Source organism: Schistocerca americana, chromosome 11 (assembly GCF_021461395.2).
Source record: "Schistocerca americana isolate TAMUIC-IGC-003095 chromosome 11, iqSchAmer2.1, whole genome shotgun sequence".
NCBI classification, from domain to species: domain Eukaryota; kingdom Metazoa; phylum Arthropoda; class Insecta; order Orthoptera; family Acrididae; genus Schistocerca; species Schistocerca americana.
Window position 1 is genome coordinate 122146445 of NC_060129.1, and position 16806 is coordinate 122163250.

At 40.0% G+C, this 16806-nt stretch overlaps 1 protein-coding gene and 1 pseudogene across 1 annotated transcript in view; both read left to right on the plus strand.

Moving 5' to 3' along the window:
• Window positions 1–16806, plus strand: part of LOC124553360 (zinc finger protein 664-like) — a 176056-nt gene that overhangs the window by 48627 nt on the left and 110623 nt on the right. The window contains exon 3 of the mRNA XM_047127233.1: window positions 4054–4116. Coding sequence (XP_046983189.1) covers window positions 4054–4116 — 63 coding nt within the window. The remainder of the gene's footprint in view (window positions 1–4053; window positions 4117–16806) is intronic.
• On the plus strand, window positions 8611–8728 carry LOC124554306 (annotated as a pseudogene).

The window sequence follows — 16806 nt, forward strand, 5'->3', positions numbered from 1 at the left end:
TTTCATTCTTGGCAATGGCATGAACAATGTCGTTAGTATGAGCTGCAGACTGGGTTTAGCTCTGTTTCTGCTACCATCTTAGTGCATCTTATGATCACATATTTTTCCAAACTTCTGTTCACATAGTGTTTTTTTTTTTTTTTTTTTGTGCAAATTTTAAAACCTTTGTAGAAGTGTTCCTGAAGACAGAGCCAAAAGAAGACAACCATAAGAGAAAGATAAGGACCTCTGAAATAAAATGTAAAGTCATAGAGAAATGCGAACGTGGTGTGAGCATTGCTGATTTAGCATCATCTGTTTACGCTAACCTCAAGAACGAGGACAAGATTAAGGAGATAGATGCTTCAAAGGAAGTGACAAAGAGTATCTAAATAATGGTTTCGTATCCTGGATGATGCCGAAAGGTTGGTCCTTATAAGGATAAATGAAGGCAGTTGCAAGGTGACCCTATTAATGAGAACATTCTCCAGTCCTACCAGACCACTTCCTTGAAGAATTTCAATTCATCAACATCCAATTTCTGCCTCTATTACTCCAGCCTATGGACCAGCAGATTATTTCTAACTTTAAGAAGCTCTACACTAAAGCACTCTTAGAGCATTGCTTTGAGTTGACTGAAGCTACAAATCTCACTCTGAGAGAGTTTTGAAAATGTCACTTCAACATCATCGCCTGCGTCAAGATGATCGAAGAGGCTTGGGAGGGGTTTACCAAGAGAACTCTCACTTCTGCTTGGAAGAAGTTTCGGCCAGAGTTTCTTGTCGGATGTAACTCTGAGGCATTTGAGTCAGTACCTGCAGAGCCTGTAGTCAATGAGATTGTGTCTTTGGTCAAGAGCATGGGACTAGACTAGAAGTGGATAACAATGGTATCAAAGAACTTGTGGAAGACCACAGACAAGAAATGGCCACCAAAGAGCTTATGAAATTGCAGTGTGTTTTACAGCAGGAAGTAGTGGAGAGGAGCTCTTCAGAGGAGGAGGAGGTGACAACAAAGCGGCAATCTTCTGGCGCAATAAGAGAAATGCTGAAAGCATGGAAATTGGTTGCATCGTACATTGAAAATCATCACCCCAATAAAGCAATGGCTATGCATGCTACAAATTTATTTGACACTAGTGCTCTGTTGCATTTTCTCCAGGTTGTTGGAAGCATCGGCAAAAAGAAATGACTATAGACAGCTTCCTAGTACAAAAGTGTTAGTTATGTATTGTATGTAATATAATTTTCTTTAAATAAATGGCATGAATAAGATAAAACTTTAGTACTTTTTCTGCTTCGAACTTATTACTGTGTTTTACATTAATTTATAAGGGATAAATTGTTTCACTTAACGAGTGTTTTGCATTAAGAGTAAGATTCTGGAATGAAATATTATGATGTTCCATTCCATAATGGTTAACTGGCTTCAGGGCAGAAATTTAGTAGACTCCCAAGGGGTCCACAGACCACACTGAGAAACACTGATCTAGGGGATTGAGGTCAGGTGATCTTTGAGGTGGAAGGTAATTATCCATCTAGGCCTATCTTGGCCCATATTGGCGCTGGCTTGTATTGCGTTGTTATGTGTCATCTCACATCAGCAGAAAAAATTTACAGTTCCCCATCATGCATGGGCCATATTCCCCAGCTGTCTGTATGAGTGAAATATTAGCCAAATTAATTTGGAGGGGGGGGGGGGGGGGGGACTCAGTAGGCCTGTATAAGGAGAAATGTTTCAAAAAACATTTATATTTCAGATACATTTGTGCTAAATAATTACAGTACACCCTGGTGTGACTTTTCAGGCTTTCCCGACTATCTGTTGCCGCTGTTTAATATTGTGCAAATCATTCACTATTTCATCGACAAGACTATTTGACATCTTCCCCCTCTGCTGGGAGCTGCAGGTCTCGAGCTGCACAACACAGCAGTGTCTTACACTCTGGCACATAGAATATATGTGGTCCCAGATGTCAGCAGTTTGCCTGGCAAACTATGCCACCAAAGAACTGTGTTCCAACAGAATGGCTACGAAGGTGGTTTGATAACACTCTTAAATTTCCGTGAAAGAATGAAACATCTTTGTTGCACTTTCATGATTGTTAAGTCTGATTATTCCAAGGACTGTATAAAGAATTTCAACAATGTACAGTGTACAGTTCGTTGTCGACAACCATCTGAATTGATCGGTGTGTTCCCTGCGATTGAAAATGGAGAAAACCGAGTTGTGTGTTGTCATTAAACATTTTCATTTTTGAAGAATTGGACTGCAGCGTAAATCAAAACAGAATTGGACGAAGTTCACACAGACGCTGCATCATGATGGAAGACCATTTGCATTTGGATTAATGAATTTGAGCATAGTCAGACAAGCATCAAAGATGAAGCACGCTCCGGGCTTCCACTTGAGGTCACCACAAAGGAAACCACTGACAAAATCTGTGATATGTCATGCAAGGCCACAGAATAAAAATTTGTAAGCTCGGTAAGACTGTAGGCGTCTGAGCTGACCAAGTGCGCAGTATCCTGCAAGGGTGATTGGCTGTGAACAAGCTGTGTGCGAGGTAGGTGCTGATGTTGCTCACAGCGGATCTGGCACTACATTTCAACAGAATGGCCGGCCTCATTTGATCACAATCTGAAGGATTTGTGGCTGTTGATGGAACCTGGATCCATCATTACACACCAGATTCAAAACGGCAGTCAAAGCAATGGACAAATGCTGGCAATGAAAGTAAACAGACAGTTTTTGGAAAACATGTATCCCCTGCAATGAATCCGAAGGTGTCCCAATCTGTACTCTGTAGGTTAAGTTCACTGCTAAGTAGTATTGCATGATCTGGGTATTTTTGCACTACTGAGCATAGACTTCCTTTGAATGACTCCAAAACTGTCATGGCAGAATTGGGTGTCTGGTAAAAAAATCCAGCAATTTACATGATTTCACCTAGACCTCTTATATGTGTCCAGATAACTTTACAGTCATATTCAAAATCGGGCCCAATAGACAACCTTTTTGTTGACTGCAGTGAACTATCCCCACCCCTACTCTTTCCTATGGTATACGTTTCATAGCCAGCTCTGCTTCCAAGTGTAATATGAGCATGACAGATTTCCTGGAGGTAAGTAAATTTGGGATCTTTGTTACGAATACTTAGACTTCAGCCCTCCTCCATAACACCACATTTCACAAGCTTCTATTCTCTTCTTGTCTGAACCGCTTATCATCCACATTTTGGTTCTGTATAAGGCTATGCTCCAGACAGATACCTTCAGAAAAGATTGTGTAGTACTCAGCAGGCAGAATTGGTTCTTTTTGCAGACAACAGTTGTAACGTAATCAATCCAGGCATACACAATACATACAGTAACAGAAGAAATGGTAAGTAATTTTGTAAAAAATGTTATTACATGGTTTTCTGGAAATGGTGTCTCTCTCAGTTTCGAAAAGATAACATATTTAGTTCTGCGCATGGTGGGGTATTATACCAATGATAAATATAATGAGTGGTAAGCAAATGGTAATAATGTTTTGGGGTGAGTCATCTTCAACAAAGTAAGTTTTTGTTACTCAAATGTGCTGTAAGAATAATATGTAGTGTTCATCCAAGATCATCTTTAAGGAGTCGAGCATTCTGACTACTACTTTGCAATCTATTTATTCCCACATGAAATTTGTTGTAACACACTGTGTTCAAAAGGAACAATACTGTACATAATTACAGTACAAGAAGAACAAATGCCATTCATTAATGCACATTAAGATTGTCTTTGGCACGAAAAGGGCTGAACAATGTTGCAACAAAAACGTTTGGTAACATTGCAGTGATATAAAATGTCTGACAGCAAAGTAAAATTTGAAAAGAAACTGCAAAAGTTTAAAAAAAAAAAAAACACTTGTAAACAATGAACCTTTGGCCATGTATCTACATACGAATGTGTAATAAAAGTGAAAATGACTCATTCCACATCATAATGATAAAACATACATATAATCTGTGGAACATAAAACTAACTCACTCCTAATACTCAAGACCTTTGATCACCATTGCTACAATCTCATTTGTTACAGGACTATTCGTTCTGCGATGAATTCCTGCCGTATTGTGAGCCATCCAGTTTTGGAGAACGGCTGGTAAGTTCTCTCTGATTCAATTGATTCCTATTTTTTTCTGAGGTCAAGTTCTATATAGTTTGGTATAGGATGTATCAATACAGATGTTACAGTTGCACAAATGGTTGGAAAAATAATGGTTTCAGCAGCTCCGACAATGAGTAGATATAGAGACTTATATTTGTTGTTGTTATTGTTTGTTGTTTTGGTATTCAGCCTGAAAACTGGTTTGCTACATCTCTCCATGCTAGCCTATCCTGTGCATGCCTCACCACCTCGGGATAAATGCTGCATGCTACCTCTACTTGAATCTTTCTGTGCCTCGTGCTGTGTGACCATGTAGTTCTGTATTGCGAACAGTATATTTTGTGCAGTTACTTATGTAAATAAAGAGTTGTATTATGTTTCTTATCTTTATAGTTACAGGTTCCTGTAGGGAATGCTTGTTACTAACATCGAGATACTATTGTAACTTGCTCAGCAGCATAGGTTGTTGTTGTTGTGGTCTTCAGTCCTGAGACTGGTTTGATGCAGCCCTCCATGCTACTCTATCCTGTGCAGGCTTCTTCATCTCCCAGTACCTACTGCAACCTACATCCTTCTCAATATGCTTAGTGTATTCATCTCTTGGTCTCCCTCTACGATTTTTACCCTGCACGCTGCACTCCAATACTAAAATGGTGATCCCTTGATGCCTCAGAACATGTCCTACTAACCGATTCTTTCTTCTAGTCAAGTTGTGCCACAAACTCCTCTTCTCCCCAGTTCTATTCAATACCTCCTCATTAGTTATGTGATGTACACATCTAATCTTCAGCATTCTTCTGTAGCACCACATTTCTAAAGTTTCTATTCTCTTCTTGTGCAAACTATTTATTGTCCATGTTTCCCTTTCATACATGTCTACACTCCATACAAATACTTTCAGAAACGACTTCCTGACATTTAAATCTATACTCGATATTAACAAATTTCTCTTCTTCAGAAACGCTTTCCTTGCCATTGCCAGTCTACATTTTATATCCTCTCTACTTTGACCATCATCAGTTATTTTGCTCCCCAAACAGCAAAACTCCTTTACTACTTTAAGTGTCTCATTTCCTAATCTAATTCCCTCAGCAGCACCCGATTTAATTTGACTACGTTCCATTATCCTCGTTTTGCTTTTGTTGATGTTCATCTTATATCCTCCTATCAAGACACTGTCCATTCCGTTCAGCTGCTCTTCCAAGTCCTTTGCTGTCTCTGACAGAATTACAAAGTCATCGAGAACCTCAAAGATTATTTTTTTATTCTCTGCGGATTTTAATACCATCTGAATTTTTGTTTTGTTTCCTTTACTGCTTGCTCAATACACAGATTGAATAACGTCGGGGAGAGGCTACAACCCTGTCTCACTCCCTTCCCAACCACTGCTTCCCTTTGATGTCCCTCGACTCTTATAACTGCCATCTGGTTTCTGTACTAATTGTAAATAGCCTTTTGCTCCCTATATTTTACCCCTGCCACCTTTACAATTAGAAAGAGAGTATTCCAGTCAACATTGTCAAAAACGTTCTCTAGAGAGTATTCCAGTCAACATTGTCAAAAACTTTCTCTAAGTCTACAAATGCTAGAAACGTAGGTTTACCTTTCCTTAATCTTTCTTCTAAGCTAAGTCGTAAGGTCAGTATTGCCTCTCGTGTTCCCACATTTCTACGGAATCCAAACTGATCTTCCCCGAGGTCGGCTTCTACCAGTTTTTCCATTCGTCTGTAAAGAATTTGCATTAGTATTTTGCAGCTGTGACTTATTAAACTGATAGTTCGGTAATTTTCACATCTGTCAACACCTGCTTTCTTTGGGATTAGAATTATTATATTCTTCTTGAAGTCTGAGGGTATTTCACCTGTCTCATACATCTTGTTCACCAGATGGTAGAGTTTTGTCAGGATTGGCTCTCCCAAGACCGTCAGTAGTTCTAATGGAATGTTGTCTACTCCCGAGCCTTGTTTCGACTCAGATCTTTCAGTGCTCTGTCAAACTCTTCACGCGGTATTGTATCTCCCATTTCATCTTCATCTACATCCTCTTCCATTTCCATAATATTGTCCTCAATTACATCACCCTTGTATAGACCCTCTATATACTCCTTCCATCTTTCTGCTTTCCCTTCTTTGCTTAGAACTGGGTTTCCATCTGAGGTCTTGATGTTCATAGAAGTGGTCCTCTTTTCTCCAATCTTTAATTTTCCTGTAGGCAGTATCTATCTTACCCCTAGTGAGATAAGCCTCTACATCCTTACATTTGTCCTGTAGCCATCCCTGCTTAGCCATTTTGCACTTCCTGTTGATCTCATTTTTGAGACATTTGTATTCCTTTCTGACTGCTTCATTTACTGCATTTTTATATTTTCTCCTTTCATCAATTAAATTCAATATTTCTTCTGTTACCCAAGGATTTCTACTAGCCCTCGTCTTTTTACCTACTTGATCCTCTGCTGCCTTCACTACTTCAGCCCTCAGATCTACCCGTTCTTCTTCTACTGTATTTCTTTTCCCCATTCCTGTCAATTGTTCCCTTATGCTCTCCCTGAAACTCTGTACAACCTCTGGTTTAGTCAGCTTATCCAGGTCCCATCTCCTTAAATTCCCACCTTTTTGCAGTTTCTTCAGTTTTAATCTACAGTTCATAACCAATATATTGTGATCAGAGTCTACATCTGCCTCTGGAAATGTCTTACAATTTAAAACCTGGTTCCTAAATCTCTGTCTGACCATTATATAATCTGTCTGAAACCTTCTAGTATCTCCAGGATTCTTCTGTGTATACAACCTTCTTTTATGATTCTTGAACCAAGTGTTAGCTATGATTAAGTTATTCTCTGTGCAAAATTCTACCAGACGGCTTCCTCTTTCATTTCTTACCCCCAATCCATATTCACCTACTATGTTTCCTTCTCTCCCTTTTCCTACTATCGAATTTCAGCCATCCATGACTATTAAATTTTCGTCTCCCTTCACTACCTGAATAATTTCTTTTATCTCATCATACATTTCATCAAATTCTTCATCATCTGCAGAGATAGTTTGCATATAAACTTGTACTACTATAGTAGGTTAACAGTATCAAATTAGCATTTTTTCCCCATTACAGTAGTGTCAACCAGAGATGAATTTTTTATACATTCATTATCAAAGCATCAGAGACGAATTTTCCTGTTCCTCAGTGCTTGAGGCGCTAATTAATTTACACTTTGGACAAATTATTTTCTGCAATCTTTGTTATATTCGGTACGTGGATATTATTTATGGCCTTCCTTTAATTAAACTTTTAATATTTTGAAAACTTGTAACTCTTGTTACTTGCATTAGATATTTGCATATTAGTAATACATCAGCATACCGTATTCATCCAACTATAAGACAACCCCCAATTTTTCTTACATATTCTGACTAATCAGAAGTGCATAATGTTTTCTTGATGTAATTTATCTACCTAAAAATCTTAACATTATACCCATTTTAAACTTATGCCATTTATTCATTGTTTACATTTTGATAACACAAGGTGATATAAAATAAACAAAAATAGATTTGCATTAATTTTTATCTTCACTTCCTATTTGCCTGGTTATTTAAGTGAATACTTTCAAACAATGGGAAATCTAGGATGGAATGTAACAATGTAATGAATGATATTGTGAGTGTGGCCTCAGTTGCCTCAGAGTGCAGTTGTGTGTGTGAGCTGTGTTTGCGTGCGCACATGTGTGTGTGTGTGTGTGTGTGTGTGTGTGTGTGTGTGTGTGTGTGTCTGTCATCTGATTTTGGCGAAGGCCTTTCTGGCCGAAAGCTATGTTTGTGACAGTCTTTTTGTTGTGCCTATCTTCGACTCTGCTTCTCCGCTATATGGTAAGTAGCGAATTTCGTTGTTAAGTGAGTATATTGTGGTACTAGTGTTTTTAATCATCGTCACCACCACCATGTGTATCATCATTTTCATTTGTAGGCCTATTGCCATTTCTTTCTTCCTGGCCCTTCTCCCATATTAAATCTCTACTGAGGAATCCATAGCATTTAGATACACACCACTTTTTGAATCCTTTCATTATAGAATTAGTTAAGATTCTGCCCCTGGCAGTAAGGATCCACTGGCCCAGCTCAGCCACTAAGGGTTTGTTTAGCTCCACTCTTGGATTGAGGACATGGTCTCCCTGAAGGCCACTCACTGTAAAGCAGTCACAGGTGAGTCTTAAATGGTCTGTTCACTTTAAACGTCATTTCAATGTCAATAACAGTCACAGAAAAGCATAACCTAAAAATGTTTGCATTTAAAGGTCTGTTCACAACAAAATCCATTACTTGCAATCGCGAGGGCATGTCACCAGACACAATTACCAGATCTGTATTGTTCTGTGATGGAATGGAATAGGAAGAAACTTTGATAACTGGTACAGTGAGACGTACCCTCTGCCATGCACTTCATTGTGGTTTGCAGAGTGTAGCTGTAGATACAGATGTACCTGTTGGCAGTCTAGCCAACGGCCTTGCCGCAGTGGTAACACCGGTTCCCATCTGATCACCGAAGCTAAGCACTATCGGGCTGGGCTAGCACTCGGATGGATGACCATCTGGTCTGCCGAGTGCAGTTGGCAAGCGGGGTGCACTCGACCCTTGTGAGGCAAACTGAGGAGATACTCAATTGAGAAGTGCGGCTCCAGTCTCAGAAACTGACACGTGGCTGGGAGAGCTGTGTGCTGACCACGTGCCCCTCCATATCCACATCCAGTGATGCCTGTGGGCTGAGGGTGACATGGCGGCCGGTCGGTACTGTTGGGCCTTCGTGGCCTGTTCAGGAGGAGTTTAGTTTTAGTTGACAGTCTAGTCCCTGCACCCTCTGCCAGACAGGGCTCCTCTCTCACCCTACCCCGTACCATGATATCCCTCCTCCTTCCCCGCCCAACTCCAGATTGCTGCTTCCGCTCCACATGAAAGTTGCATGCTGGTCTGAGCTGTCCTGTGTGCGGAGGTGTGCTTACTTGTGTATGTTTCCCTTTCTTTTTCTGACGAAGGCTCTGGTCGTAAGATTTTAATTGTGCCCGTCTGCAACTTAATGTGTCATCTTTATGGTAAGCAGCAGTTTATCTTTTCCTAAACTGTTGATACTCCAACCTAGAGCTTCCACTGTTTACTTGTGTTTTGAGGTTGTCTTGGATTGTAATTACCAAAAATTTTGTCCAGTTTTTCATTTTTACAATGCCATTATGTATGGATAACTTCACACAAAACTGTGTAAGTCTCTTGATGTTAAATTTCATTATTGCAGTCTTTATAGTAGATACATTTAGATGGCTTTTATTGAAGAATTTGACTATTTAATTTTGTAACCCTGTTTCACCCTACTTCTAGACCATCATGGGCTGTGTGTTTGCAGAACCGTTGTTGCAGTCTTTATAGTAGATACATTTAAATGGCTTTTATTGAAGAATTTGACTATTTCATTTTGTAACCCTGTTTCACCCTACCTCTAGATCATCACGTGCTGTGTGTTTGCAGAACCGTTGTTACAGTCTTTATAGTAGGTACATTTAAATGGCTTTTATTGAAGAATTTGACTATTTCATTTTGTAACCCTGTTTCACCCTACCTCTAGACAATCGTGGGCTGTGTGTTTGCACAAAATTGATGTACCATCTGCACACAATGGTTTTTAGAGTTAGAAGAATAGTACTTGATATCATGTTAATTAGTACAAGAGAAAGGTCGGCCAGTACAAATTCATTTCATGATATTATATGATTAAAGTAACTTTCTAATTTTGATGCTTTGCTCTGGTGGAGGGGGCTTTTCTGAGGTTTTGTCACCGTTTGTGTAAACTTGTATTTGTTTTGGCATTGGTATAGTAACAGTTTTATTGTCTCAATATGATGTTGAAATGTAGCATGGTAAAATAATTCCACTTGCTATTATTTCATTTCTTAATTTTTTTTTTTGTTTCGTGTTTTCTATTATATATTCCATGTACATAGCTGGAGTACATGAAATTTTCAAATTCTTATCCATGCTGTATGTCACTGAACTTCATAACTCAGTGCATGCTTTTCGGATGTCTTATTGTAACAATATAGTTAGTTTTCTTTGATAAATGTTCTAAATTTATGCTTCATTAATACAGTGTGCTCTTCAAAATTCAACCCCATTAAAAACTGCTTGTTTTAGGATCGACGTGCAGTAATTGAAAAGCCCTCATTCTCCATGTTGATACAAACATCTTACATTTCCAAAAAGTTATACTTCTTCAAAAATTATCGTATTTCAGAACATTCAAACTTTAAAATGAGCTCCTGTCAAATTTCTGTTCTCGTAGTTTTGCAACCGTGATTTTTCTGATTACAAAAATGTATGCTTTTAATGTAACGTAATTGGATAGGTGAAAGTCCACGGTCTCAACTTGAGCCACAACTGTTACCTCAAAATAATCTTTTACAAGCCTTCCAAGAATGCCTAACATTCATCATTGCTTCACAACCCTTCCACAGATATGTACAGAAGTCCAAGGTCCCAACTTGATCCACGACCACTACCTCAAGAATGTGTAACATCCGTCATTGCTTCACAAACCTTCCACTGGTCTCTACAACATGACCATAACCTGTCCTCTTCATTCCCTAAAAACTGGTTTCATTATCCTTCCAGCAGACAATGAGTGTAACACTGTGGTACTTGACTGACAGGAGTATGTAAGTGAGGGCCTACACAAGTTGTCTGACACCTCTATGTAGCATCTGCCATCGAGATCCAATCCTTGTGATAAAAACTAACCTATAGTCCCTCCTTAAAACCCCAGGGCCCCTCACAAGGACTAACACATCAGTCCATAGAAGTTATTACCCCACCCCAAACCACCCTCCCCCACCTTTTAACTTCTTCCTGCGATCAACAAACCCAACCACCCCGCTCGTCTAATAGTTGTTGGCTTCAGAGCACCCAACAAACTTATATCTGCCTTAATACCTGCAACCTGTAATACAAAGACTTCCCTCCTGTATTAAAGACACTAACCATTTCCTAGATCGTCTGAAATCTGTGCCCACCCCACTCCCACCACACACCATACTTGTCACCATTGATGCCATCTCCCTCAATACCAACATCCCCCACATACATGGTCTGTCGGCTGCTGAACATTTCCTCAGTCAGTGTCCACCTGATCCTGAATGTATGACGTTCTTCCTGTTCATCTTGAACATACTTCCTGACAAGTAGTTTATCTTTGAGGTCCAGACATACAAATAGATCAGGGGCACGGCCATGCCAACCAGGATCACTCCTTCCTATGCCAACCTTTTCGTGGGATGCTTGGAGAGGGCTTTCTTGGGATGTATGGACTCGTGACGAGGTGGGATGTATGGACTCATGACGAGTCTGACCTGTTAAAATTTTTGGAATCTCTAAAGACATTCTGCCAATCAAATTTGACATACCGAATCCCAGCTACTTTCCTTGACATTGATCTCATCCTAACTGAAGGTCAGCTACACATTTTTGTTCACATTAAATCTACTAACAAACAACAGTACTTACATTTTGACAATTGCCATCCTTTCTATGTCAGATGTACCCTCCCATACAGTCTCGGCATTTCATTAATTAAACCTTCCGTGCCAATGTTTTAATAACACCCAAGTCTCATCTGCCTGTTTAATTACTGAAACAACCAAAAAATTTTGTGAACACCACAATAATTTTAACAGAAAAGAAGAAGGCTTAAAGTTAGATAAGATACGGCGGTCGACTTTGTTCCAACATTGTGACAGTCGATTACCTGCGATCGAGAGTAATGACGTTGGTCGGAGATAGATTCAGTGTCGACAGCATGTGATGAGTGGTGGCGCTCTCTATGAGGTCTGTACAAACGGGACCTCCATGGCCCAGCAGCCAGTCATTGACTCACCTTGGAAGATGTTACCCGCAGTCGGCAACAAAACGTCAGGAGGAAGAACGTCTACTGTTTGACTGGCTGTGAAAACCCACAAGCAAATATATTTGTTCAGATGCAGACTTTTTACGGCATATTACACTGTCTGCTTGCTTAGCTGGGTGTTAACGTGCTTGCCTCCCTTGCACTGGGCCTGAGTTCGATTCCTGGCCGGGTTAGAGATTTTCTCCGCTCGGGGACTGGATGTTGTGTTGTCCTCATCATCATTTCATCCTCATCGTCGGCCGCAAGTCGCCCAATGTGCCTCCGACTGAAATAAGTCTTGCACTTGGCGGCCAAACCCGACTGGGACATCCCGGCCAACAATGCCATACGATCATTTCATTTTTTCACAGCATTACACTACCATTCTCACCTCAGCCTTCATTGGACATAATTACCCCACAAGCATAGCTCAAAAGCAGATTCCCTGGGCCATCACGTCCAATCCTGATACTGCTGATCCCTTCAAAAAACTACATAGGGCTACCCTTCTTGTGCTGTCCAGGTCTTGACTGTATTAATCAGCTACTTCAACAATGCTGTGAATTTCTAAAATTTTGCCCCGAAATGAGATCCATTCTGTCTGACATTTTGCCCACCATACGTAGAATAGCTTTTCGTGGCCCTCCCATACCATCCCTGCTGCAATACTTGCCCTGTGCATCCTCCTACCCCACCAACATCAGGTCTATAACTGGAAAAATATGTACTATCAAAGGGTCAGCCACCTGTGAAATGGCATGTCATATACTAGCTGTTATGTAAACACTGTTCAGCCTTTTACATCGGCATTACTACCACCAGCTTACCAGTTAAGATGAATGAACGTAGGCAGAGAGTGTATACTGGCAACACACAATATCCTGTTGCAGAGCATGCTCTACAACACGACAGTTGTGACCTTGGTGCTTGTTTCACCACAGTTGCCATCTGGATTCACCCCCAGACACCAGTTTCTCAGAACTCCGCAGGTTGGAACTAGCGTTACAGTATGTCCTCAATTCTCACCCTGCATGAACCAAGGACCTTGCCATTGGTGGGGTGGCTTGTGTGCCTCAGCGATACAGGCAACTGTGCTATCTGTACAACCACGATAGAGGGATATCTGTATGAGGCCAGACAAATGTGTGATACCTGAAGAGGGGCATTTTCAGTAGTTGCAGAGGCAACGGTCTCAATGATTGATTTATTGATCTGGCCTTGTAACATCAACCAAAATGCCCTTGCTGTGCTGGTACAGTGAACAGCTGAAAGCAAGGGGAATTTACAGCTGCAGTTTTTCGTGAGGACATGCAGCTATACTTTATGGTTAAATGAAGATGGCATCCTCTTGGGTAAAATATTCAGGAGGTAAAATAGTCCCCCATTCAGATCTTCAGGTGCCAACTACTCAGGATGTCATCGTCAAGAGAAACAAAACTGATATTCTGTGGATCGGAGCATGGAATGTTAGATCCCTTAATTGAGCAGGTAGGTTAGAGATTTTAAAAAGGGAGATGGGTAGGCTGAAATTAGATATAGTGGGAATTAGTGAAGTTTGATGGCGAGAGCAACAGGACTTCTGGACAGGTGAACAACAAAGGGCTATAAATACCTAATCAAATAGAGGCAATGCCGGAGTAGGGTTAATAATGAATAAGAAAATAGGAATACAGGCAAGCTATTAATAGACATAAAGCCCACAGCTACCACAGTAGTACAAGTTTACATACCACCTAGCCCTGCAGATGATGAAGATTTTGAAGAAAGGTGTGATGATATAAAAGAAATTATTCAGATAGTTAAAGGAGACTGGAATTCGATAGCAGGAAAAGAAGAGAAGGAAAAATAATAGGTGCATATGGACTTGGGGGGGGGGGGGGGGGGGGGGGAAGGAATGAAAGAGAAAGCCACCTGTTAGAATTTTGCACAGAGCGTAATTTAATCATGGCTGACACTTTTTTTAAGAATGATAAAAGAAGGTTGTGTATGTGTAAGAGACCTGGAGACACTGGACAGTTTCAGATTGATTATATAATGGTCAGACAGAGATTTGGGAACAAGATTTTAAATTGTAAGACATTTCCAGCAGCAGATGTGGACTCTGACCACATTTTATTGGTTATGAACTGTAGATTAAAATTGAAAGAATTGGGAAAGGTAGGAAATTAAGGAGATGGGACCTAGATAAGTTGAAAGAACCAGAGATTGTTGAGAGCTTCAGAGGGAGCATTATACAACAGTTGACTGGAAGGGGGGAAAGGAATACAGAAGATGACGAATGGATAGCCTTAAGAGATGAAATAGTGAAGGCAGCCGAGGATTAAGTAGGTAAAAAGATGAGGGCTAGTAGAAATCCTTGGGTAACACTAGAGATATTGAACTTAATTGATGAAAGGAGAAAATATAAAAATATAGCAAATGATCAGCTGAAAGGGAATACAAATGTTTAAAAAAGGAGATTGACAGGAAGAACAAAATTGCTAAGCGGGAATGGCTAGAGGACAAATGTAAGGATATTTCACTAGGGGAAAGACAGATACTGCGTACAGGAAAATTAAAGATGCCTTTGGGGAAAAGAGAAGCAGCTGATTGAATATCAACAGCTCAACTGGTAAACAAGTCCTAAGCAAAGAAGGGAAAGCTGAAAAGTGGAAGGAGTTTGTAGAGGGTCTATACAAGGGAGATGAACTTGAAAGCAATACCATAGAAAGGGATGTGTACATCGATGAAGATGAGATGGGAGATATGATACTGTGAGACGAATTTGACAAAGCTCTGAGAGACCTAAGTCGAAACAAGGTTTCGGGAGTAGACTATATTCTGTTAGAACTACTGACAGCCTTGGGAGAGCCAGCCATGACAAAAATCTTCCATCTGGTGTGCAAGATGTATGAGACAGGTGAAATACCCTCAGATTTCAAGAAGAATGTAGTAATTCCAATTCCAACGAAAGCAGTTGCTGACAAGTGTGAATATTACTGAAGTCACTTTAATAAATCATGGTTGCAAAATACTAACATGAATTCTCTTCAGAAGAATGGAAAAAAAAAACTGGTAGAAATGGACCTTGGGGAAGATCAGTTTGGGTTCCAGAGAAATGTAGGAAGACTATGCAATACTGCCCCTATAACTTATCTTAGAAGATAGGTTAAGGAAAGGCAAATCTACATTTACAGCATTTGTGGACTTAGAGAAAGCTCTTGACAGTGTTAACTGGAATACTCTCTTTGAAATTCAGAAGGTAGCAGGGGTAAAACACAGGGAGCAAAACACTATTTGCAACTTATATAGAAACGAGATGGCATTTATAAGAGTCGAGGGGCATGAAAGAGCAGTGGTTCAGAAGGGAGTGACACAGGGAGTAGCCTATCCCAAATATTATTCAATATGTATGTTGAAAAAGCAGTAAAGGAAACGAAAGAAAAATTTGGAGTAGGAATTAAAGTTCAGGGAGAAGAAATAAAAACTTTGAGGTTTGCTGATGACATTGTCACTCTATCAGCGACAGCAAAGGTCTTGGAAGAGCAATTGAACAGAATGGACAGTGTCTTGAAAGGAGGTTATAAGATGAACATCAACTAAAGCAAAACAAAGATAATGGAATGTAGTCAATTAAATCAAGTGATGCTAAGGGAATTAGATTAGGAAACAAGACACTTTTTTAGAGTAGTAGATGAGTTTTGCTATTTGGGCAGCAAAATAACTTATGATGGCTGAAGTAGAGAAGATATAAAATGTAGACTGGCAATGCAAGAAATTTGTTAATATCAAATATAGATTAAGAGTTAGGAAGTCTTTTCTGAAGTTATTTGTCTGGAGTGTAGCCATGTATGGAAGTGAAACATAGATGATAAACAGTTTTGATAAAAAGAGAATAGAAGTTTTCTAAATGCGATGCTACAGAAGAATGCTAAAGAGTAGACGTCTTGGTCATGTTACTAATGAATGGGTCGATCATGGTACTAATGAGGAAGTACTGAATAGAATTGGGGAGACAAGGAATTTGTGGCACAGCTTGACCAAAAGAAGGGATAGGTTGGTAGGACACATTCTGAGACGTCAAGGTATCACCAATTTAGTATTGGGGTAAGTGTGGGTGGTAAAAATCATAGAGGGAGACCAAGAGATGAATACAGTAAGCAGATTCAGAAGGATGTAGGTAGCTGTAGTTCATCGGAGATGAAGAGGCTTGCACAAGGTAGAGTAGCATGGAGAGGTGCATCAAACCGGTCTTCGGACTTAAGATCGTAACAACAACAACTACTACTACTACTACTACTACTATTGCTTTCTTCACTGCCTTAATAGTTTTCTGTATGTTTTATTTTTTGATGTGTCTATTTTTCCCTGGCCTCCCACCTCTACCACACAGAATACAGAATGCGCATAGCTTTCCACTCTTACTAACTCGTGCACAACGTTCAGTTGGTAATCTCTGTATTGGGTATTACCCATCTTCCGTTTTGAAGCTCTTAGGTTTTCACGTCTCATCCAGTGCAGTGCCCAATAATCAATCTTTCCTTCTCATCCCGTCCGGTAAGTCTCCCCTAACGTGGGATTCTTGGCAACTTTTCCAAACTCTCCCCATTTCCTAAGCATAACCAGTCCTTTTCCTTCACCTCTTCCTTTCCTCACTTCTGTCAGAAGAAATACGCACCGACATGAAAAACTTGCAGATTTCAATATCGTTATATGTGTGTTCCCCTGCTACCGTTCTGTGGTTTTTATATCTAGCCAGTTACATTATATTTTCAAAAATTGATTGTTTGC